Source organism: Barbus barbus, assembly GCF_936440315.1.
Source record: "Barbus barbus genome assembly, chromosome: 9".
Lineage (NCBI taxonomy): Eukaryota > Metazoa > Chordata > Actinopteri > Cypriniformes > Cyprinidae > Barbus > Barbus barbus.
Genome location: NC_136737.1, coordinates 14013951 through 14039519, shown reverse-complemented (window position 1 = coordinate 14039519; position 25569 = coordinate 14013951). Strand labels below are relative to the sequence as shown.

Sequence of the window (25569 nt, the reverse complement as noted above, 5' to 3'; positions counted from 1 at the left end):
CGGAAATTCATCATAACATACTTTTTTTACCACAAAGTGAATTTTGCATATAGTACTGTGAGAGGCCTGCAAAGAAAGTATCAAAGGCACGTCAGCAGCATTTCTCCGTTTATTGAAATGTGGTACAAAAGTATCTGTGTTGTCCCTCATAAATTACCACATACAGGAAATATAATCATCTCTGTCATGTTCCAAAACTATATCTTCTCATTCACAGTTTCAGTGCCTCTTGTTGGCGGTGCACAGTGGTGATGCACTTCGGTTCAAGGGTACGTATAGCAGTCACTTGAACTCTTTGTATTGCTGTCAGTTGCAAAGCACTAATTTTGACCTTTGTGTGACACACGGAGGATTTGAAGCAAAAGCGCCTGAACTTCTTCATCCATCCGGCCCTGTTAAGTCATAAACAGTCACATAGATATGTGTAACATAAGACGTTCCTGTAGATGTAAGGTTGGGTTATGGGTCTCACCTGTACAGCAGCTAATAGATGAGAACGATATATTGAAACAACAGCCTTGTGTTTGCGCTCCCAGTCCTGAGCACAAGATGAAAGGAAATACTTTAGATTAGATTAGATTCAACTTTATTGTCATTTATGCAGAGTACAAGTACAGAGCTAATGAAATGCAGTACTGATGTGTGTTATTCATTTAAACATGCACACTTTTAAAAATAAAGGTTCTTTATTGGCAATCCAAGGAATCGTTCCATTCCGCAAAAAGTTCTCTATAGTAGAAAAAGGTTCTTGAGATTATTAAAATGTTCTTCACACTAACGGTTCTTTTCATTGAAATTTTTTAAGGGAAGCAAAATTGGTTCTTCTACACTCTTAAAAATCTTTGGTACCCCAAAGAACCTTTACTTCAACAGCTCTTAAAAGAACCATTCATTTCTTCATGTAAAGAGCATTTTAAAAATCAGAACTCTTTTCTATAAAGAACATTTTGTGCAAGGTTCCATGGATCTTAAAGCTCCTCATGGAACCATCAATGCCCATAAAGAACCTTTATTTTTAAGTGCGTAATTCTTAATAAGGCTGATAAAGCAAGGAGCGTTTTGTTCACCTGGAGTTGCTTTGTTAATGCGGTTACACGGTTCTGCAGTGCCAACTGTTGTCCAGGTATCCCTGAGGATGGTGGTGATGGAGAACGTGCCAGTGGAGGAGTCAAAGCCCCCAGAGCCTCCTTCAGACGAAAAACCTCCTTGGACAACTCTGTGATCTGCAGGGAGACGGTAAGAAATTGGAAAAAGAAAAAATCAAATGTCCATATCATGGATTTTTGCATAATTGACAGTGATCTGTGAGAATGGACAGGCGCTAAAGTGTTATTTTGATAGAATTTATTGGTGGAGTTTTTCCAGAATTATGGGTAATGTAGTTTTTCACCAATAATTCCACTACTGAACATGATTATGTACTGATGACTTCAACAAATGCATATAGCATTGATTAAAAACCTTGTAGCTCACACTAGGTCTTTTTTATGGTTTATAAGTTGTTGTTAAGAATCAATTCCCCTACTGAGAAAATGAATGGGATTTTACTTCCAGAACCCGACTGCTGCACTCTATTCACAAATCCTCTCCTATGGCCTCATGGGATAGACAAGTGTCCATTAGATGCATTTCTGCATTTCAGAGTCTCACTGGAGGACATCCAGGTACTTATTGCCTAATGCTTTATCAATATTGTGAGCATACTACAGTTTGTATAGTACGGAAGTAGGCATATTCGGATACAGCCCAACTTTTTTCCCCTCACACCTTGCGGTCTTTCTCCTTGATGAGCCCCTGTGAGTCTTGGATGTCCTGGTGCAGCTGTTGTATGTGGGTGGACTCGGCCTGAAGATCCGCCAGCTGCTTTTTAACTGCATCCAGCTGGGATTCAGCCACCTGGCGCTCGCTCTTATTAAATAAAGCCTCCCGCTGCACCTGGAACACCTGCGGAAGGAGACTTTTTTTTTTAAATAAAACTTGGCTTGTTTTTAACATATGTGCAGATAGGTGGAGTGGAAACTGTCATAAACAACATCAAGGACAACACACACCTCAGTGCAGGTCTTCTCGTGCTTGCGTGCTAGATCGGCTAACTGGGCCATCAGGGTGTTGATCTCAGCCTGTAGGGAGAGTCTCTGGGCCTCATGGTCTTCTTTGGACACCAGTCCCTGTTCTAAAGCTTTCTGCGATCGCAGCTCTTTCAGTTCTGTCTCTTTTTCACTCAGAGACTCCTGAGCCGCTCTTGCACTCTGCCGACTCTCCTCTAGAGAGCGCTCTAGCTCTGCCTGAAGTGAGGAAGAATCAAGCTCAGAAACCATTCATGGGTGTCCAAACCTGCTCCTGGAGGGCCAACGTCCTGCAGAACTTAACTCCAACTTGGCCCGACACACTCCGTAATTAGGGTTGGAGCTAAACTCTGCAGGACAGTGTCCCTCCAGGACCAAGAATGGACACCCCTTTTCTATGCATAGAGAAAAAAACATTTCTGCAGTATTAGCATTTATTCTATTCCAAATGCGTGTTTTTACTTCAGTGAATCAATTCTTACAGATGAGTGCTTTGTGAATCATTTTGAATGAGTCGTTAAAAGGAACCGGTTCCAAAGAACGATTCATTCGCAAATTGGACGGTGCTACCGTTTAGCATCTTATGTAACTTACCATGACTTTATCATGTTCTTCCTTGCTAACTGAGTCTTTTTGCACAGCCTGCAGCTCGGATTCTAGTCTGGTGAGCTCAGATTGAGCTTGCTCACGCAGTGCCCGCTCTCCTTGCAGCTCTTTTTCTGTTTGCGCTAACTGCTGGGCTATTGCGTACAGAGTCTCCTGGTGCTTCAACAGCGGTATTGCATCTCTCAGCTGAAGCACATCCTGAGCCCGGCTTTCTCGCTCAGCACACAGGCTGTCCAGAGCTTGTGCTGCCTCTTGCCTTGCAACTTCCAGCTCCTCCTGTATCGCCTCTAAGGTCCGTCCGCCTGGCGACAGGTGCAGGGAGTGCTCTGATTGGTCAAAAATTGGAGTTATATTTAAAGGAAGGAATTAAATGGTTATTTTGGAGAGTCTCAGAGGGACAACAGGTGCACTCACCAGATGCAATGGAAACCTCCGAGCTCTCGGAGGGGTCCTCGTCGTCCTCATCTTCGCCAATGTGGGATGGAGGGCGGAGCCTTTCCAGCTCCAGTAAGGCCTGGTTGAGTCGGGTAGCCACTTCGGCTCGTTCTTGAGCTAGCTGGTTAAGCTGAAGACCCAAAGTGACCTGAACCTCCTCAAACTGACCTCGAGGGACGCTCTCCTTCAACGCTCGCTCAAGTTCTTCCACCCGTGCCTGCAACCCGTTCACCTGCTCTCCCTCGCCCTCCTTGTGCCCTGCCATCTTGCTTTGCTCCAGGGCTTTTTTCAGCTCTTCCACCCGCTTTTTAAGGCTCAAAACTGTCTCTTTCTCCTCCTCTCCCTCTTTCCCTTTCTCTCTATCCTGCAGAGCTGCCTCAAGTTCTGTCACCCTGTGATTCAGCTGTTGGATGGTGTCATTGTCACCTTCACTAAGCCCCTCCCCATCTGTCTTTTTGCTAGCTAGCTCCGCCTCCAGCTCCTGCACCCTTGCTCTCAGCTGCTGGTTCTCCACATTTACCCCTTCCTCAGGGGACTTGGACCCCCCTTCAGACTTCGCTCCTGCTTCCTCCACTGAATAGACCCCCAGACGCATCTGTTCTTTGAGTTCCTCTAACTCGACTTGGGCTTGGGCCAGCTGTTCCTCCAGACCTTTTTGATTTTTCTCCTCTTTCTCCTCAGATCTAAGGAAACAATCGTTAGGAAAGCAAATGTTTTAATTACTTGACAGGATTCATATGTGCATGAGTGACTGATATTAGTTTAGATTAGGTAAGTTCCAGTTTCGACTCCAACAACTTCGTTATTGTGTAATATTTTTTTCAACTGCAAAATGTCAAGCAGACCGACTGACCAACACTGTCATAAAAAACTGTCAATTATGTTGCATGCACCAGTATTGGTATAATTTTTTTTTTCATTATTATTATGAACCAAAATATTTTTATATTTGCAATGTATAATAAAATATTAAAACTTGGAGTTCATGTATTGACACTTTGTCGCCAAACAAAATAATGTAATACTATAACGTATCGATTTATTTCCCCCACCCCTACTTGGTAATGGTTACGTTTCCTAATTTTCATTTACATAGGTTTATTTTCTAGGTAGGTGCCAGTTACAATATCTACCAACAACATTTTCTATCAATGGTGAAATGTCTTTTTGTAATTTTGAGTAAACATTTTGTAAAATAAGGATTTACATTCAGCAATTTTGCAATATAGCTGAATTCTGCAATATCAAGCAGCATAATGGACTGTTTTTGAAAAGGTAAAATAACTAGAAGCGAACAATACCGGAAACGTTGCACAGTCAAGTTACAAATGACCATGCCCACTCTTACATTTAAAATAAGGTCGATAACATCCAATGAAGAAACAAGTAACATATTAACATCGACAATAAACAAAAACTCTAAAACAAAATGTCTTTCCCAGAAAAAAATACACCAAATGAATATACATGTGCTATTTGAATCATATCAAGGAAAAAGATTTACAAAATATTAGTCTAATCTCATTTTATCCACATTACCCAGGATCCTCTGCGATGCTTGAGGCTTCAGTTGAAGCCTGAGCTCTGGAGTATTTCTCCTGTATTTCCTCAAACTCTCTCCTTAAAGATTCATACTGAGCAGTGGGAACAAAATCTGGGCCCGAGCTCTGCATATCAGTGTCATCCTTCTCAAACATTTCCAGCATCTGCAGACCACAACACAATAGAGATAAAAAAAAAATATTGCAATAACTAACGTATTTATTGGTTTTCTCTTTTAAAGACAGCACATGTAGTTGCCATATGTTGGCTCAGCTATTATCCTCATAGTGTTCTTTGATCTGTTTGTTTAACCCTGGACTTCAATGAAATACAACCCAGTTTCGGAGGACCTTCCCAAACATGGCTGATTTATGTCAAATGTACAGTTGTAAGTGATACATTTGCTACAAACACTTTCTACTAAGCTCATTTGAACAAGAAAACATGAGTTTTCTGCACATGTTCCCCAAACATTTTCCATAAGAGCTTTGTAAATAGAATGTCATATTAGGACTTAACATACATGCCATGCTATTTTTGACAGAATGCAGTACACCACACTGATCTGATTAGTGCTATTATAATGTCAGCTGTGCTTTAGCCTTATAAATATGCACTCTGTATACTAAGACCATGAAACATATGATTAGAATTGGGAATTGTGTGTCAAAGTATAATCTCAAAATGGCTGAAAAATCATTTATACAACCAACTAGTAATATGATTTAATGGTTTATCACTTTTGACCAATAGGTGGTGCTGTTATCAAATTGATGTGGTGTGGCCAGTGTGAGGTGAATCAGAACCAGAATGAGCTTTATTGGCCAAGTATGTTTACACATACGAGGAATTTGTATTCCAGAAGCTCCACAGTGCAACAGAAAGACAGCAACAGGACAGGACACAGATAATAAAAGAATAATACAAATATCCAAATAGGCAATATACCAAACAGCAAAAACACAATATATAATTTAGACAATTATGTGTGTACAGGTCTGATATGTGCAAATTTGAAATGAAAAAATTAGATAAAGTAAGCAAGTGTGGTGAATAAATAATAGAGTTGTGTGTTCCGCGTTTTATTGTCAAGTGTTCATGAGATGGATTGCCTGAGGGAAGAAACTGTTTCTGTGTCTGGTCGTTCTGGTTCTCAGAGCTCTGTAGCTTCAACCAGACGGTAACAGTTCAAAGAGGGAGTGTGCTGGATGTGAGGGGTTCAGAGTGATTTTACCAACTCTTTTGCTCACTCTGGATAAGTACAGTTCTTGGAGAGTGGGAAGGGTTGTACCAATGATTCGCTCAGCAGTCCGGACTACCCTCCGTAGTCTTCTGAGGTCAGATTTGGTAGCTGAGCTGAACCAGACAGTTATAGAAGTGCAGAAGACGGATTCAATGATGGCAGAGTAGAATTGTTTCAGCAGCTCCTGTGGTAGGTTGAACTTCCTCAGCTGGCGAAGGAAGTACAACCTCTGCTGGGCCTTTTTCACAATAGAGTCAATGTGAATCTCCCACATCAGGTCCTGAGAGATGGTGGTGTCCAGGAATCTGAATGACTCCACATATTGTTACAGTGCTGTTCATGATGGTGAGTGGGGGGAGTGCAGGGGGGTTTCTCCTGAAGTCCAAGATCATCTCCACAGTTTTGAGCGTGTTCAGCTCCAGGTTGTTAAGACTGCACCATACAGCCAGCTCTTTAACCTCCTGTCTGTAAGCAGACTCGTTACCATCCTGAATGAGGCCAATCAGTGTGGTGTCGTCTGCAAATTTCAGGAGCTTGACAGAGGGGTCTTTAGATGTGTAGTCGTTGGTGTAGAGCAGGGGTGTCCAAACTACGGCCCGCGGGCCATCTGCGGCCCGCTATCACTCCTGTTGCGGCCCGCGAGGAATAAAAAAAAAAAAAAGATACGATACTGCAGAGGTAGGCAAACTACGGGCGTTTTCATCCAGTCCGTGATGCAGTTGTTCCGATATGCAATATCAGTAAAATCCAATAGATGGCACTGTAGCCTGTAGTGCAGTATATAACCCCTGATTTACACTGTCCTGCCGCTCCAGTCGATCTGCGGCGCGTTTCAGAAGCAGCTCTTTTTTATTTTTGACGGACGCCGCGTTCAAGCCACACAAAATACAAAATAAAAAGTCAAAATAGCTATATACACTACAAAAGTGGCACCATTGTAAATAAGTTACATGTTTTAAAAATGTGAAAGTGTTCATTTGTTTTGAAAAATGCCTTGTATTGGAACTGTTTTAAAAATGATTAAAAGACTTTCCAGTATCAGAACAAATGCCAGTGTTATCCTCCTGCTCACAGGTGCTGTCATTTTGTGGGGAAAACATGGAAATAATGTGTCGTTTTATCTTGCAAAGATATGCTTTCTTCTGTTTTCCACACACATTTTTATGAAAATTGATATAGTACTGTTTTTCTGGATTATAAATTGCATTTTTTCATCTGAAATGTGCTGCGATTTCCAAGGCGACTTATATAAAGCAATCAAGGTCAAATGCAAAGCGTACACATTAGGATTGGTGATGAATGAGAAAAGTCAAGTGAGTTTGTTTTGAGTTTGTATTGTCCATTTTCCAGCAGCCACGCTGCTCGTTTCAGTTTCGCTTTAAATATTTAGGCTGGGCGATTATAATATATGTTTATAGTGAATGCCACTATCATTTGTGTTTGTTTTTTACTTATGTTTTCGTTCTTTTTTTCTATTCTGAACACTGCTAGATTTACAGGATTGTTTGTGGAGTGTAGGGAATATAAATACATGTTTCTAATGTTTGTAAACGTTTCGTTTATTTTACATTATTTCTGAATGAAATGATAAAATGTGTCTTATACATTAATTGATTTGTACACTGATGCAACTTATCTGTGTGTCATTAAGTGCTCATAAAAATAGGTAGAGATGGTACAATAATAGAACTGCCATGTAGGTAAGTATACCTAGTACAGTAGTAAGTGAGTGTCAATTTAATTTTTTTTTTTAAATAAATCAAAGCTTCATATTATGCGGCCCCTCACTTAATGTGGAAAACTTGATGCGGCCCTCGAGTCAAAAAGTTTGCCCACCCCTGGTGTAGAGGGAGAAGAGCAGTGGGGAGAGAACGCAGCCCTAAGGAGCTCCAGTGCTGATGGTGCGGGTGCTGGATGTTGATTTACCAAGCTTTACTAACTGCTGTCTGTCTGACAGGAAGCTGGTGATCCACTGACAGACGGAGAGGTGAGCTGAGACGGTTTATTCTGAAGGGTGTCCACGATGATGGTGTTAAAAGCGGAGCTGAAGTCCACAAACAGGATCCTCACATAAGTCTCTGGTCTGTCCAGATGCTGCAGGATGAAGTGCAGTCCCATATTGACAGCATCATCCACAGACCTGTTTGCTCTGTAGGCAAACTGCAGGGGGTCCAGTGATGTCCTTCAGATAAGCCAAAAACAGTCTTTCAAATGATTTCATGGCAACAGATGTTAGAGCCACAGGTCTGTAGTCATTAAGTCGAGTAATTTTGGGTTTCTTTGGGACGGGGATGATGGTGGAGCATTTGAAGCATAAGGGGACTTTGCACAGCTCCAGTGATCTGTTGAAGATCTGTGTGAAGATGGGGGCCAGCTGATCAGCACAGGTTTTTAAGCAGGCTGGTGACACACCGTCTGGGCCTGGTGCTTTCCTTCTTTTGTTCTTTCTGAAGACCTGGCACACGTCATCTTCACTGATTTGAATTGTAGGTGTGGGGGAGAGGGGGGTTGCTGGAGGTGTTAATGGTTGTGTGGAGCGGTGTTCAGGGTGGGTGTGGGTTGTTTTTTCAACCTACAGTAAAAGTCATTCAAATCGTCTGCCAGTTGTTGATTCTCCAGAGCGCTGGGGGATGGTGACTTGTAACTGGTGATATCTTCCATAACTTTCCACACTGAAGCAGGATCACCAGAAGAGAATTTGTTCCTTAGCTTGTCAGAATAATTCCTCTTTGCCACTCTGATCTCCTTTTCCATTGTGTATTTGGCCTGTCTATACAAGACTTTATCCCCCTTTCTGTAAGCATCTTCTTTGGCCTGACGGAGCTGTCTGAGTTTTGCACCATGAACCATGGTTTGTCATTGTTGTAGGTTAAATGAGTCCTGGTAGGAATGCACATATCCTCACAGAAACTGATATAAGATGTTACAGTCTCTGTGAACTCGTCCAGATCATTGGCAGCATTTTCAAAAACAGTCCTATCAGTGAGAGAGAAACAGACTTGTAAACCCCGCTCTGTTTCATTAGTCCATCTTTTAACAGATCTTAATACAGGTTTTGCAGATTTAAGTTTCTGCCTGTAGGACGGAATAAGATGAACCAAACAGTGATCAGAGAGTCCTAAATTTGCTTGTGGAACCGAGTGATATGCGTCCTTTATTGCTGTGTAACAGTGATCCAGTATATTACTGTCTCTGGTGGGACATGTGATGTGCTGTCTGTATTTTGGCAGTTCGCGGGAGAGAACTTTTTTTACTTTATTAAAGTCCCAGAGAATGATTAAAACAGAGTCAGGTTGTTGTTGCTCACTCTCTGTGATCAGATCAGCGAGTTTCTGTAAAGCTGTGCTCACGTGCGCTTGCGGTGGAATGTAGACACTCACGAGAATGAACGAGCAGAACTCCCGCAGCGAATAGAACAGCTTGCAGTTAATGAAGAGTGTTTCTATATCTGTACACCACCTCTCATTGACGTAAAAGCACGTCCCGCCGCCGCGCGATTTCCCCATTGATTCTGCGTCCCGATCTGCTCCGATCAGCTGGAAATTAGGCAGATGTAGTACGCTGTCCGGTATGTCGCCATTTAGCCAGGTTTCCGTGAAACACAGAGCAGCAGAGTTAGAAAAATCCTTGTTTGTCCGGGAGAGCAGAAGGAGTTCATCCATTTTGTTGGGTAGAGAGCGGAGATTCGCCAGATGGATGCTAGGCAACGGCATTCAAAATCCGCGCTGAAGCGTTTGACCAGAGCTACGGCTCCGCCAACTACAATGTCCAGCAAAACATCCGAGTAGTCAAAATCCGGTAAAAGATTTTGTGGTGTGTTCTGCCGAATGTTCAGCAGGTCATCCCTGGTAAAACTGATCGTATTTGAGTAACAAAAAACAGGAAAAACAAACAAAAACAGTACAAACACTGAAGAGCAATGCACAGTAGCTGCCATCTGCAGCGCCATCTTAGATCTGACAATGGCACATTAGGGGTGGGCGATATGGCAAAAATATCATATCACGATTTTTTTTTTAGAAATATCATGATTTTATCACGATTCTTTGTCATGTTGGTTTTACTATTTTGTTTGAGCAGTACAGCCAAACTAATTTCCATATTATAAAGACAAAGCCTTTCAAGGTTACAAAATATAAAAAAGAATGGTGGATATTTAGGCCAAAGTGGGCGAAGATAAAAATCTTTATCATTATTTTATATTTGTTATTAAAGAATAAGAACAAAGATACACATTACAAATATACATAATATACAAATAAAACAAACAGTGTTTTATTTTCAGGCACAATAGGCCTATTTAGCAGGAGCATTCAAGAAATTGAATGAACAAATATAAAAATAAGAGAGCGTAAAAGCCACAGAGAGGCAGAAAGTGGGAAGAGAGACAGACTGAGGACTCAGGGAAGACAACTGTGGCTGCGTTGCAGAGAACCACCAAAGTGCTGTGAACTTATGTTTATTGGAAATGTCGGAGAGCACGAGTGCTTTCTTTTTGAAAGTATTGAATAAATTACCCGAGCCTCAGTCATGCCGACTCCGACTTCTTCCTTCCTTCCCCCGAACTTTGTTATACTGGTGCTGAAACCCGTGAAGGAAGAAGCCCAGCCGCCACTGTCATGTAGTCACCGCCAAGTTCGCCGTTTGCGGAAGTGATCCAGTCGCTCACGGGCCTCCACCAAGAACATCATCAGGCGCTGCTGGAGATGCGGGGCGACCAGGAACGTCTTTTCAACGCTCTTGTGCGGGCCCAGCAGGAGGACCGCGAGCTGTTCCGGAGCTGGATGGACCAGGAGGTACGGGCAAGGGGGCCGTCATCAAGAAACCCAGCTGGCCCCACGCATCTGCCCCTGAATAAAATGGGGCCACAGGATGACCCAGAAGCTTTACTCGATCTCTTCAAGAAGTCGGCCGAGGCATGTGGGTGGCCACGAGACCACTGGCCACTGGCTATCGGGGGAGGTGCAGGTGGCGGCCCAACAGTTGCCCATCCAAAACCTCCTGGTCTTTGCTGACCTGAAGCAAGCCATCCTCCAGCGGGTCGGCCTGAGCCTAGAACAACACCGCCAGAGGTTTCGGTCGCTGGATCTGGGCGATATTGGCTGGCGCTTTGTGCTAGTTCAGCAGCTCCGGTACGCCTGCCCCAAATAGCTGTTGGCCGGGGGAGGTGACGTCGAGCAGATCCTTGACCGAGTGGTGCTGGAGCAGTTCATCGGCCGTCTCCCGTAGAAGACTGCAGAGTGGGTCCAGTGCCACCGCCCGGCGTCGCTAGACCTGGCCATCCAATTGGCGGAGGACCAAATGGGGGCGTGCCCAGGAGTCGGCGAATCCCTGCCAGCTGTTTCTCTTTCTCTCTCTTCCCCTAATGTCTCTTCTTCCCCTCGTTCTGTCCCACTTCCCAGGTCCCGTCCGTGCCTTCCTTCTCGAGTTCCACCCCGGGGACGGGGTGGACCACATCCGGAGGCTGTTGCTGAGGCTGAGTACCGCAGCCGTGCCTTTTTCTCCGCTCTCTCCATGTCAGTCCCTTGACCCGCTTCCTGTCACTAGGGCGGCGGGGAGGCCTGGGCCGGCCTGCTGGCGGTGCGGGGACCCAGGGCATTTCATGGACCAGTGCCCAGTGATGGAGGTGGGGGCACTGATCCGGGTCCCGGATGCCCCACAGGCTGTGCCCGATCAGGCTGGCCTGTACCAAATACCTGTGAGTATTAAGGGGGGTACTTATCTCACTTTGGTGGATTCCGGTTGTAACCAGACCTTGATCCACCAAAGCCTGATTCAGCTCGAGGCATGGTTCCGGTTCGGTGCGTACACGGGGATGTGGTGAAGTACTCTCTAATGTCCGCGCTTATTCAATTTCGGGGGCACAAGCATAGTGTGGAGGTGGCAGTTAACCCGCACCTCCGGCATCCGCTGATTTTGGGAACAAATTGGCCAGCATTTAGTCAATTATTGGGGTATTTGTGTGCGGATGTCTCTTGTGGAAAGAGAAAGCTGGAGAAGGGCGTGGACGCGCAGGTGGGAGTGGCTGAACCAGGGCCACGGGATACTGAGCTGGGGGAAGAGAGTGCGACTGAGAGGCTAATCCTCCCTGAACGTGATGATTTTCCCCTGGAACAGTCCCAAGACGAGTCACTAAAATGGGCTTTTGAACAGGTCCAGAGCATCGACGGTCAGCGTCTCCAGTCTGCCCGTCCCCTCTCCTATCCCTATTTTGCTATTTTGAAGGATCGGTTGTACCGAGTGACACAAGACGCTCAGACAAAGCAGGATACAACCTAGTTGTTAGTACCAAAAAGCCGTCGGAAAATGCTATTCCAGGCGACTCACTGTAATCCAATGGCGGGACATTTAGGGCAGGCAGCAACACTAAATCATCTCATGACCCGATTCTTTTGGCCGGGCATTCACGAGAATGTGCGCAGGTGGTGCGTGGCTTGTCATGAATGTCAGCTGGTACTCGACCGGCCTCCCCAAAGCGCCATTGCGCCCTCTTCCTCTAATGCAGGTCCCCTTCGAAAGAATTGGTATGGACCTCATTGGGCCATTAGAACGATCAGCACGCGGGCATCGCTTTGCATTAGTGCTGGTGGACTATGCAATCCGATGCCCAGAAGTGGTGGCGCTTCACAACATTTCAGCAAAAAGTGTGACGAACACACTGTTTTCATTAATCTCTCGAGTGGGAATCCCGAAAGAGATTCTCACTGATCAAGACACGGCGTTTATGTCACGGACGTTACGCGAACTGTACGAATTGCTGGGCATTAAATCGATTCGCACCAGCGTCTATCACCCACAAACAGACGGTCTGGTCGAATGATTTAATCGCACATTAAAAACCATTATTCGGAAGTTTGTCCGCGAAGACGCCAAAAATTGGGACAGGTGGCTGGAAACCCCTCTTGTTTGCTGTGCGGGAGGTCCCGCAAGCCTCCACGGGGGTTTCCCCCTTTGAGCTTCTTTTTGGTCGTCAGCCCCATGGGGTGCTGGACGTCCTGAAAGAAAGTTGGGAGGACAGACCCTCAGACAGCCGAAATGAAATTCAATACGTGCTGGACCTGAGAGCAAAACTCCACACTTTGGGCCGGCTGTCGATGGAGAATTTGGTACAGGCCCAGGACCCGCAGAGCCAGCTGTACTACTGGGGAACCAGGCTACGTAAATTTGCACCGGGAGAAAAAGTACTTGTATTACTGCCTACGTCTAGCTCTAAATTACTCGTGAAGTGGCAAGGACCCTTTGAGGTCACACGGTGAGTTGAGGATCTTAATTATGAGGTGATTCGTACAGACAGGAGTGAGCCCGATAGTTTTAGTACCTAAAACGGACAGCTCTGTACGATTCTGTGTGGATTATCGCAAGGTGCCGTGGGTTGACGAACTGCTTGATCGGCTGGGCACAGCTCGATTTTATTCGACACTGGACTTAACTAAAGGATATTGGCAGATCCCCTTATCACCGTTCATCGTCCAAAGAAAAAAACAGCCTTCACAATGCCGTTCGGATTACACCAATTTGTTACACTTCCGTTCGGTTTATTCGGGGCGCTGGCCAGCGCCTCATGGATAAAATTCTGCGGCCGCATGCAGCATATGCCGCTGCGTACCTAGATGACATCATCTATAGTAACAACTGGCAGCGACATATGCAGCATTTGCGGGCCGGACTGACGGCTAACCCGAGGAAGTGTGCGGTTGGGCGTGTGGAGGTCAGGTATCTGGGCTTCCACTTGGGCCACGGGCAGGTGCGTCCCCAAATTAATAAGACCGCAGCGGTTGCGACCTGCCTGAGACCCAAGACCAAAAAGGAGGTGAGGCAGTTCCTGGGGCTGGCGGGATATTATAGAAGGTTTGTGTCTAATTATTCGGACCTCACCAGCCCACTGACTGACCTCACTAAAAAGGAAGCACCAGATCCGGTCCAGTGGACAGAGCTGTGTCAGCAGGCTTTCACCCAGGTAAAGACTGCTCTTTGTGGCGGACTGCTGTTGCACTCTCCTAATTTTTCTGAGCTCCCCGGCCTGAGTCGGGCGGTGGGGGTATGTGGTAAGGGGGGCGTGGTTAGCGGAGTCTGCAGCGGGAGAGAGAGGTTGGAGACGAGCGGTGAGTAAGTGGGTCAAGTGCAAGATGACATTCACCTGCTTCTCGTTTTCAGTGATTGGCGTGGAGAGAGTGTAAAAGCCACAGAGAGGCAGAAAGTGGGAAGAGAGACAGACTGTGGACTCGGGGAAGACAACTGTGGCTGCATTGCAGAGAACCACCAAAGTGCTGTGAACTTATGTTTATTGGAAGTGCCGGAGAGCATGAGAGTTTTCTTTTTGAAAGTATTGAATAAATTACCCGAGCCTCAGTCACGCCGACTCCGACTTCTTCCTTCCTTCCCCCGAACTTTGTTACAATGGAAAACCAAACAGTTGCTGGTCCACAGTGACTCCCATAGTATTTTTTTTTCCTACTATCAAAGTCAATGTGGACCAGCAACTGTTTGGTTACCCACATTCTTCAAAATATCTTCTTTTGTGTTCAGCACATGAAACAAATGAATACAGGTTTGGGACAACGTGAGTGAATAAATAATGACAGGAATTACATTTCTGTGTGAACTATCCCTTTAATGCCATTCTGTGTGAACTATCCCTTTAATGACAGTCGGCTGCATGTTTAGTTCTGTCCCTTTAAGAGCTGCACGCATCTAATACACAGGCACGCATCCGTTTCTCTCAGCTGTTTACTTTCATTTTAGACATAACCAACTGAGTCTGTATGTAAACCTTGTGTGTTTTGACAGTATTAGCTCAAAAGATAACTTAGTTGAGTAATCAGGCGCTCTTAGACAGGCCTTTTAGTGCGTGCGCTTCAGGTGTGAGGGCTCGGAAAAAGCGCATGTCTGACCAGCGCGTGAATGAAAAGTTTAACCCGGCAAGGCTTTAAAACACACGCAAATTATGTACTTTTGTGATTGCAAATAAGTGCAGTGTTCCGTGAGTGTAACTCTACCGCTGACTTAACACTGATGTGAATGTATGTCGCGCTGTACAGTATATTGCTATATACTGTTGGGCTATAGCACGATATTTCTTCAAAAGCAGATCATGGACACATTTTTATCGTCCATGATCAAAAATCGTCATATCGAACACTCCTATGGCACATACAAAGTTTGGTGTCAATATGTCAAAGCTTTGCAGAGATACAGCCTCAGACGCAGTTTGGCATCATTCCAGCAAATTCCTTCATGCCTTAAACAGAAACCGCTTCATCTATCTACATGAAATCCATAAATTTTTGCCAGCATGGTCTGAAGATGATATTAGTTGAATCTGGTGAAAATCAAACCAGTGGTTTAGGAGGAGTTTGAAAAAGTAGGTTTTCAGAGAAAGTCAAAATGGAGGGCAGGACGTTCGGCCGATTATGGTATCAATGTTCTCGGCATGATGAATTTATCAAGATTAGTTTCATGATAATAGGCAAAAAAATCAAAAAATCAAAAGCAATTAGCATTTTTTTAAATTCCATTATATGTTTGAACACAAGGTGGCGCTGCCTGAAACTTTTTGAGTACCTTCAGGGCATGGTGCTGAAGACACACAATAAGTTTCTTGACGATACAACAATGCTGTTGTAAAACATATGATTTTTGGTCAAAATTCAAAATGTCTAATGCCCAAAATGGACAATATGGGAAAATTGGGTATTGTTCTATATGTTGTACTGAATCTTGTGACTTTTGGCCAAACCTTTCAGAATTTATAAGCAAAAATAGCCATTTTTCATTTCTCCTGACCATTAGGTGGCACGGTGCTGAAACTGTGCAGGTAACCTCAGATCATGGTTGTCATAACGCACACCAAGTTTGGTCTGAATATGCTAAAGCGTCATGTCCACTTTGACAAATGGTTCAATTTTCATGAACTTTTGTTTCTAGCCCTTACGGTTCAAAAGTTAGAAGCACAAACGTGAGTGCAAATTTGGACAATTGGTGGCGCTAGAGGGTTTGAGTTAGAGATTCCAAATTGGGTGTGGTTAATGTTGAGGTTGTCCTCTATCAGGGTGCCAAATTTCATAATTTTTTACCATACGGTTCTATGGGCTGCCCTAGATTTCCAGAGTGGAAGAATTAGAAGAAGAACACTATAGGATACAAAAGATGCCAATGCTGCTTCTTTGCTTGGCCCCTAATAAATAAGAGACTCTCTCTCTCTCTCTCTCTCTCTCTCTCTATATATATATATATATATATATTATTAAGTTTAATTTTTTATTTTATTCTCATGAAAAAAGGTATTTTTTAGATTTTTTGACATTGTTGTTACAATTAAGCTAAAAATAAGTAAAAAATTAAGGGTATATTTTCAATGTAAAAATAACAGAGATGAGAATGACTATTGAGAATGCAAAAAATACAAAAGGAAAAACATCTACATCTGAGCTACATATACAGCATCAGGTTGAACTAGTGCACGTGTTTAGTGTTTCCATCTTTATATCTCTAAAGCAGATATGGGGCTTTAAGAAGCAGGTCAGGTGCAGTATGTGGTTAGTGCATATTTATCGTGCCCATCTAAATAACCTTTAAGAAGCTGCTGAAAACATATCTAAACACAGACAATGAGGTCAGCATTCTGTATGTGTGTGTGCATGCCTGTGATTTAGTGCTTTGCTTGCATTCTGCATGTGTGTTCAAAGGAGGGAAACTCCACCTGCACTTTGAGAACCAGGTCGGCATTCTGGGAGGTCAGTTCCTCCACTTTTCTGCGAAGCTGCTCTACCATGGCAGAATTCTCTTGAGAGGTGCCCTCAGCCGGCGAATCAGCATCCAGACCTCGTGATTGCTTAGATAGTAACTTCTCTGCTCCTGATGCGACATGAACAGAAAAGTTCCACTTAATTTGCTCCAGGCCTTTTTCCAGCTCTTCCACTCACTTTTGTGACAGGAAGTGTTCTTGGCTCACCTGGAAAGTCCAACATGTCATCTGAGTCCTCTGCATCTTCAGAATCACAGGTCACACCGCTCACCTGAGCTGCTCTCAACTCCTCCAGCTCGGCCAGCAGTCGGTCACGCTCTGCCTCAACCTCGCTCAGACGCTCTCTCAGAGAGTTTAGCTGCAGAACATTTTGATATTTAGTGATAACTGCTATATGACAAAATCACACAAATGTAAAGGGATAGATCCCCCCAAAACTTAAATTCTGTCATAATTTACTCACCCACAAGTTGTTCTAAACCTGTATTAGTTTCTTTATTCTGTTGAACACAAAATGAGATATTTCGAATAATGTTGTTTACCAAACAGTTGATGGTAGCCATTAACTTCCATAGTATGAAAAATAATTGTATGGAAGTCAGTGGCTACAGTCAACAAGTTTGGCTACCAAAATTCTACAAAATATCTGTTGGCTTCAGCAGACAAAAGAAACTCATACAGGTTTGGAACAACATCAGAGTGAGTAAATGATTTTTATTTTTGAATAAATTGTCCCTTTAAGACCCTCATATACTTGTTTGTTGTGTGGTTTTTCTGTTATTGAAAGGAAAGCATGCAGCACATATTTACATATTCATTATAGGACTTTTTTTGGACTCCTGACTTTGCCAATCAGCTTTTTCTGAAAGTAATGTGCCACTTTTCACTGAAATTTGACAGTTTTAAAGAATCGCAGTACCTCCTCCAGGGCAGTGGTGGCACTGCTCTGCTGCTGCTCTAGAACCTTGATTTTCTGCAGCAAGCGACCTCTCTCCAGCCTGAGCTTACGGATCTCTTCAAAGACTTCCTCATCCTCCACCTCCACCTGACACACAAACACATATTGTATAAATAGTCACAACGCAGAAATAGTCACATGGAATACTGCGCAAATTACTTAATGTGTACGTTATTATGATGTACTGTGACTGCTGACTTTAGGTTATGTTGGCCAAATTACAGCTACAATTCATTACAAGCAAAATGTTTTTCATATTGGTTGTCACTCACAAGGTTCTCAGATGGGGGAAGTTGGGTCCTGGGGGCGGGAGAAGGTGGGGCGGGGCTCTGTGAGTCAGGTGATTGAGAGGGGACAGGGGGAGGTGGCGTGCTTGAGGCGTCTGAGGAAGGGGGTGGGCCCTGCAGAATTATTAAGCATAAGCCATGCATATTTAACTAAAACAATGGATGTCATTCAAAAACCAATTGTATGATACTAGGGCCCTATAACCTCCGTGATGTGGAAAACATGTAAGGAATCGTGAAATTCAGTCATAAAAATGGAATTTACAAAATAACGTGGAATTTCATGAAATTTTGTCAATTTTGAAGAATAAATCAAAAGGGCTGTGCACTTGATCAAACTGTGATGTGGACACGTGTCTGTGAATACAAAGGTAAAACTAATGCTATTTAAATATGAAGTTATATATGAATTTAAAAAAAAAAATTTAATTTGAAAATTAATATTACATTTTTTTTTTTTTTATAACTTGATAAATTGTTACATTCAAGTTTCATGATTTCAATTAATTAGAGGTTTTTTTAAATACTAAAATTTAATTTAATCATTAACGCGGAATACATAATGAAAAATGGGGGAAAAAATAAACAGAATTTGGGGAAAAAATAAAACGGATTTCATAGGGCCCCATGTATGCACTCATTTTTGTTTGAAAACTTCATATGAACATTTGCACAAACAAATCATGATTCATCAAAAGCTTTCAAATTTTCATAAAAGCACTTATATGGAAATGGTTTGGGTGTGTTTTATGTAGAATAATAATTTTGAATATTCCAAATTCATTAACATTAGAACGAGGTTAAGAACAATTTCCTCTGCAATGTGAATGTGCTTTGAATAACTGTACTTCATCATTTTTTTGGACATTCTCAAGTGTGAACAATCTATACAGTTATTACTGAATAAGACAGTGCCATGCATTTAAAGGAACAGATCATGTTCCATCAAAATGAAAAATCTGTCATACTTTTATGGTGTTTATTTGTCCTTTTGAAAGCTTGACAACCTCTTCAATGTTGAAACAGAGCAGTGTGATTATTTATTAAAACATTTTGTGTTCCACAGAAAAAAAGACCTAGTTTTGGAGCAACATGAGGGCGAGTAAATGATGACAGATTTTTCCTTTTTGGGTGTACTATTCCTTTAAGACATAAAAAAAAAAATGCTTTCCATTTTATAGCGTTTCATTCATGGTATTCATGAATCCCACTGTACCTGAGCAGGAGATTTAGGAGGAGGAGGGGCTTTCCTTTTGAGGGGTGTGGTTCCACTAGATGGGGTATTGGGAGGAGGAGGGGCCTGCTGGTGTGGGCGGAGTTTCATGGTGGACAAGTTAGAAAGCAAAGCAGCAGCAGCAGTGTTAGCTAGATTTGTTAAATGCACTTCTGTATTTAAACTACTGATATGACTTCTTAAAGGTGAAGTGCATAGAGGAAGTTTGTCATTTTTTTCCATGTTTAAATATTTTTTCTTTTCCAATGTGCAGAGACAAATATATATAAAGGCATTAGAAAAATAGTGATATATGTATAAAGCACTGCTCACTTACTTAAATCAAATGTTTGGAGGCTTGAAAATTATTTTTTTAATTCCACATTCACCTTTAAATCAATCTGTCTGGATACTGCAGTTACCCTACTCTAAACTGAGGAATAAAACTATATTTTTTGAAACATTTGTATTTTAGAGCAGCATAATTCATCCCTGAGTGTCCTTGAGGATTTTCTGCGGTTTAGTTATTTGTATGCATGTGATAAAGTGTTGGCAGAGGCCATTTCTTTTGACAATTACCTCCTCACTCGAACCCTCAGCAGCTGGGAATGCATGGGACAGAAATAAGAAACAGACAGCAGTGCGGTGAGACTCACACACACACCATTACCCAAACACACTCTGCAAGCCACATTCAAACACATAACTATATATAATCTTCCCGTCCCACGACACGCTCACTGTTGCATTAAAAAAAGAGGCAACATAAAAGCAGACAGGCAGCACATTTATCACTCTGTCAGGTGGTACAACCACAGGGGCCCTTTATTAACACTGGGATCCATTTCCAACTCAGTGCGACATGTTTCCAATCGACCTTTGTAACTCGAGTTGGCAAACTTCTCTGTGTTTTCATCCCCTGACCCAACGTAACATCTGCTTTTTAGTCTCTCCTCTCAGATTACGAGCATATCCAAATGAAAATGGGGGCCAAACATCAGAGAACCACCAGATGGTCCCTCTCTCTCGAAGGAATTAAAGGGGAGGATGAGATGTGTGTGTGGTTACCTGTGGAAACGCCTACACTCTGCAGAAGCTGGGTGATGTTGTGGTTGCCGGCGGTGATGCTGTAGTGGGCGGAGTTTTGTCCCAGGGCATCAGTAAGGTGTGGGTTAGCTCCGCCTTTCAATAACACCTCAACATTCTCCATTCTGTCACTCTCACAGGCCAACATCAATGCTGATCTGCCTCGAAAAACATGAGTTTAAACCCAAATGTCTAATATATGAAATCTCCAAAGTATATAGTATGTTTTTTTTCTGTTGAAAATAACATGAGTTTAAACTGAAGGACTAGAAACAAAAAAACTTTCATTATATATGTATATATGTAAAAAATTATATTATATATAAGGGTAATTGTAGTTAAGTAAAACTAAAACCGTAAAAACGACTTTTGTTACTTGAAATAAAATAAACTTTAACTGAAATAACAAATAAAATATAAAAAAATACTTGAACTTATTTTATTTCAGCTAGTTGCTGAGGCAACATTTCTCACTGTTATTTAGTTTAAGTTGATGTGTGTATATATATATATATATATAGAGAGAGAGAGAGAGAGAGAGAGAGGTACAACAATAAAATTAAAAATACACATCTGATAGCTTTCCACACATGCAAAAGTAATGCTTTTAATATTTTGGAGTAGATTTTATTTTTATATTATCATTTATAATTTACTTTTGTAATTTTTATAGGTTTTGTTTTTCCTCCCAAATATTTCTATTTAGATGTAATTGATTTTTTTTTTTTTTTTTTAGTAATTTTCAACTTCAGCTTATTTTATTTAGTTAGTTGCAAACACAACATTTCAACATTTTCATTTATGTTTTTTAATATATTTTTTCCCCATCTAATATGTATATCTTATTGCGGCTTTATTTCAATTAATGAAAATGTTTTTTAATTAGTTTTCAATAACAACACTGATTTAAACCATGCAGTATTTTCCAATTTGATAAAAATAATAATAATAAAATAAAACTGTAACTAAATTTTAAATGTTTTGTGCACTTATTTTGCATACAAGCTGTTTAAAGCATATCCAACCTGCCCTGGTTGTCCTGTATATTAGGATTGGCTCCTCGTTCCAAAAGGATGGCACAAATTTCGACTCTGCTCATCTGGGCACCCAGGATCAATGGAGTTGACCCATCCTATGAGAATACAATAAGTTAATCCTTTTAAAACAAAATTTTCAACTCGCTGTACTCAACATTTGGTGCATACTTCTTAGTGTCCCAATGGATACATGCATACTAATAAAAGTATATCCTGAATGTTACTTCAGATAAAATCTACTGCCAAATGTACAATCTTTCTACTTTGTGTTGTGTTCAATTGAACTTACTCCATCTTGAACATCAAGGTTGGCTTTGAAGTCCCACAGAATCTCAGTGCAAGACAAGCAGCCACTTACAGCTGCACAAAGACAAAGACAGAATAACATCTGAACCAGCAACAGCCTCGTGTTACATCTAAAACTGTAATGTTCAAACGTTTGAATACTGGACGAGTTTTTATTACCAGCATGGTGTAAGGACGTCCTCCCAAAACTGTCTGTGGCATCAACAGGCATCCTCTCCTACAGAATAAACATAATAACTATACTTTAGCATCAAATCAGCATTGGCTCTTTCTAGGACTCTGGGACTGTATTCATGACTCCTACCTGAAGAAGCCTCTTTAGACAATCTGACTGTCCATTCTTAGCAGCAAGATGCAGAGCATTAAACCCTACAGAGAGAAATTAATAAATCACTTTGAGACCAATAAGAACTTCTATTAGTAAAACTAGTACACTCAACCTTACCAGTGCCGTCTGTTACATTGATGTCCACCCCATGAGCGAGGATGACCTCCAGACAGTCCAACCGACCTCGAGACACACAAAGATGGAACCTGTGAATTCAGCAATTTCTTTCATTGTTCATGTGCTAGTTTTTATCAAGTAATTAAATATATTTACAATATTTTTGGCAAGACTATGTCATAAGTTGAAATCAGAGGTCCACTCACGCTGATTTGCCCTCCGAGTCCAGTTTGGACGGACAGAGACCTTTCTTCACCAGCAGCGTGGCAACTTTTTCTGGATCATTCTGTTCTACAGCCTGCAACAATCTGTCATCTGTCTTACTCCAGTCCTGACTCTAAAATTAGAACACACATAACTTATTTTAACACACACACACATATTTTTTTCAATATTATACATTCCATCTTTGACCAAAAAATACTGCATAGCTTTTAAATCGTGAAATTCTTCAAATAACAAAAAAATATTTTCTTAATATTTTTTAAGTTTTTAAAACAATATTAATAAAAAAATTTGTAAAAAAACTAACAAACTCTCATTGTCTCATTACCACTAGAAGTGTAAATGTCACATCATCCAAAACAACAAAATATTTACAAATACAGATATAGCAGCACCAAATTAAGAATTTGGTCCCACTACTAATTATTTTGTGACACCATTTCCTCATTTTAGTCAAATTGTGATGGCTTTGTACTAATTTGTTTCCTTTTTTAGATACATCGCAACCATGTTTTACTAACTAGTTCCCTCCTTTTAGATAAATCGTGAACATGTTGTATTAACTTGTACTTAGTTTTCATTAAATCGCAACCACATTGTACAAATCTGTTCCCTTGTTTTAGTTCAACCACGACTATGTTTTACTAACTCGTTCATTCAAGTTAAATTGTGAACACACTGAACAAATTAGTTCCCTCATTTGACTTAAATTGTGACCACATTAAATCGCGACCATGTTTTACAAATTCGTTCCTTTGTTTTAGTTAAATTGCGACTGTTTTACTAACTCGTTCATTCCTTTAAGTTAATTTGTGAGCATGTTTTTCAAATTCATTTTCTCGTTTTAGTTACATATTAAATCGTGACCATGTTATACTAATTTGTTCCCATATTTTAATTAAATTGTGAACACATTGTACAAATTCGTTCCCTCATTTTAGTTAAATCGTGAACATGTTGTACTAACTTGTACTTAGTTTTAGTTAAATCGCGACCACATTGTACAAATTCATTCCCTTGTTTTAGTTAAATAGCGACCATGTTTTACTAATTCGTTTATTTGTTTTAATTAAATTGTGCGCACATTTTCAAATTAATTTTCTCGTTAGTTACCCTGTGACCACAATAAATCGTGACCGTGCTGTACTAATTTGGTCCTTTATTGTAGTTGAGTTGTGACCACACTGTACACATTTGTTTGCTCGTTTTAGTTAAATCACGACCACATTAAATCATAACCATGTTATACAAATTCGTTCCCTTGTTTTAGTGAAATCATTACCATTTTTTACTAACTCGTTCATATTTAACTTAAATTGTGACCACATTTTACAAACTCATTCCCTTGTTTTAGTTATATTGCGACCACATTAAATCACGAACATGTTGCACAAATTTGTTCCCTAGTTTTAGTTAAATCGCGACCACATTGAAAAACACATTCTCTTGTTTTATTTAAATCATGACTGTGTTGTACTTATTCATTCTCTTGTTTTAATCTGATTATGGAACATATTATTATCACACAGCCACAATTTACCTAAAACAAATTAATAAGTAATTTTTAATAGGTTCATTTTATTGATAATTTTATTACTATTAATAGGTCATTTTGCTTATGTTTTCTTGCTACATTCGGCAACATTTATCTTGTTTTAATGTTTTTATTGATATTTTTACTACAAAACACAACGTCTCCATGTATACCCTCACAAGCAGGGGCTGTACATACCGTAATCACGCCGTAACACATGCAGAAGCTTTTCATTGGGCTAAAGATGACATGAGGATCCATAGAGCTCAGAGGATGTATGAAACCTCTGCTTCTTTCCACGACCCATCCACACTATGTGCTCTCAACAAGCACAATAAATACTTTCGCAAAAAAGTTTAAACGAACTCAACCTGAACACGACTACTCCTCATGCTACCAAAGCCCTCATAAAACAGCCAAGGTTATGACTTTGTATCTAATCTGTCTGTAACACGAAGGTCTAAACGCTACTAAAGACACAACTCTGATTATATATCCGATTGCTGAAATCTGTCCTGCAAATGCAGTTTTGTCGTGTGCAACTCTTGCTATGCCGTCCTGTTCTGCTGTCTGCAGAGATATACGACACACTGCAGTCACTGCCTGGCACACACACACCTCCCCGTCCCGTTGTCCTTCTTTTTTACTCTCTATCCCAATTCTGTCTCACTTCTCTGCAACCACCATATATTTTACCATCCTCACTGTTCCTGACGTCTCACGTCTCGGCTAATCGTTCTCTGATCCCAAAGCTACTGTATTAGCATCAAGGGGTGAGAACTCAGCAAACACAACGGAGAAATACACAGTCAGCAATCAGACTAAATGGAGGTATAAAAATACACACAGTTTGGGTTCTGCAACCCCTCCCAGTGTCTAGTGCACACTAGTGTATCACTTTTATGCTAAGTCAGTCTGATTGAATCACTTCCTGTGATGCCATACAGATGTTTATATATAACAATATTGTGGTTTTTAGTCAATGTCTGTTAGCTTTGAGGTCATTTATATGCGAACTCACTCCTAAAAGTTGACAAAACTAGCTTTAGCAAATATTGGCATGTTGATACAGTTTTCTTGTTATAAATATTGATGACTCATCTTTTTCACATAAAGGCGTAGCAATATTTTTGTCTGATGAAATGCTCTTTTGAACTTTAATTTTAGAGGAGAACTGGGCCGGTTGGTTAACATATTTTATTTCTGTAATGTGACATGTTTCGACTTAAACATTCAGCAATGAACAAATGTAGGTCAGGATTGGATTCTAAACCTCATGAAGGATTTGACTGGATCATGAAAACTTCAATTCCAATTTTCGCAATAAGAATTTGCAAAAATAAATAAATAAATAAATCTGTGTTGTTATTGCTTATTAACACTAAAAATAATTTCAGCATTGACATTTGTTTTTGTCAATGCTGAAATTAAATAAAATATAAATAAGATGGAGAACTTTAAAGAACTTAAATGACAATTTTAAGTGAAAATAATAATAAAAATGACAAAAACAAATAACAAAATTACAACAACAAAAAAATTAAAAATGAATAAGAATATTTATTTATAAATAAAATTTAATATTTATAAAAATATATATATTCAAAAATATTAATAAATAACATACAGTATATATATATATATATATATATTTACATATTTAAAATTACAATTAAAAAAAATAAATTTATTTACAATTATTTACAAATAAAAAAACAATTATAAATAAAATGTATATTTATATATTTATTTTATATATGTATATTTATTATGACTTATATGTATTTAATATTTATATGTATTTTTATATTCATATATGTAACCCTGGAGCACAAAAGCAGT

General features: G+C 40.8%; 1 protein-coding gene across 1 annotated transcript; it reads right to left on the bottom strand.

Annotated features, from left to right (window-relative positions):
* Nucleotides 1-92: 92 nt before the first annotated feature.
* LOC306874878 (uncharacterized protein) lies at nt 93-23988 on the bottom strand (the record flags this gene model as incomplete). Its single annotated transcript, XM_079425171.1, has 22 exons — nt 93-392; nt 473-538; nt 1068-1223; nt 1768-1944; nt 2052-2285; nt 2661-2998; nt 3087-3790; nt 4647-4813; nt 16592-16746; nt 16844-16994; nt 17556-17675; nt 17867-17995; nt 19098-19181; nt 19674-19696; nt 20163-20338; nt 21206-21312; nt 21507-21577; nt 21683-21740; nt 21828-21892; nt 21969-22057; nt 22175-22305; nt 23926-23988. The coding sequence occupies 22 exons, from the start codon at nt 23986-23988 to the stop codon at nt 321-323; spliced, it is 3336 nt and encodes a 1111-aa protein (XP_079281297.1). The 3' UTR covers nt 93-320.
* Nucleotides 23989-25569: the final 1581 nt, after the last annotated feature.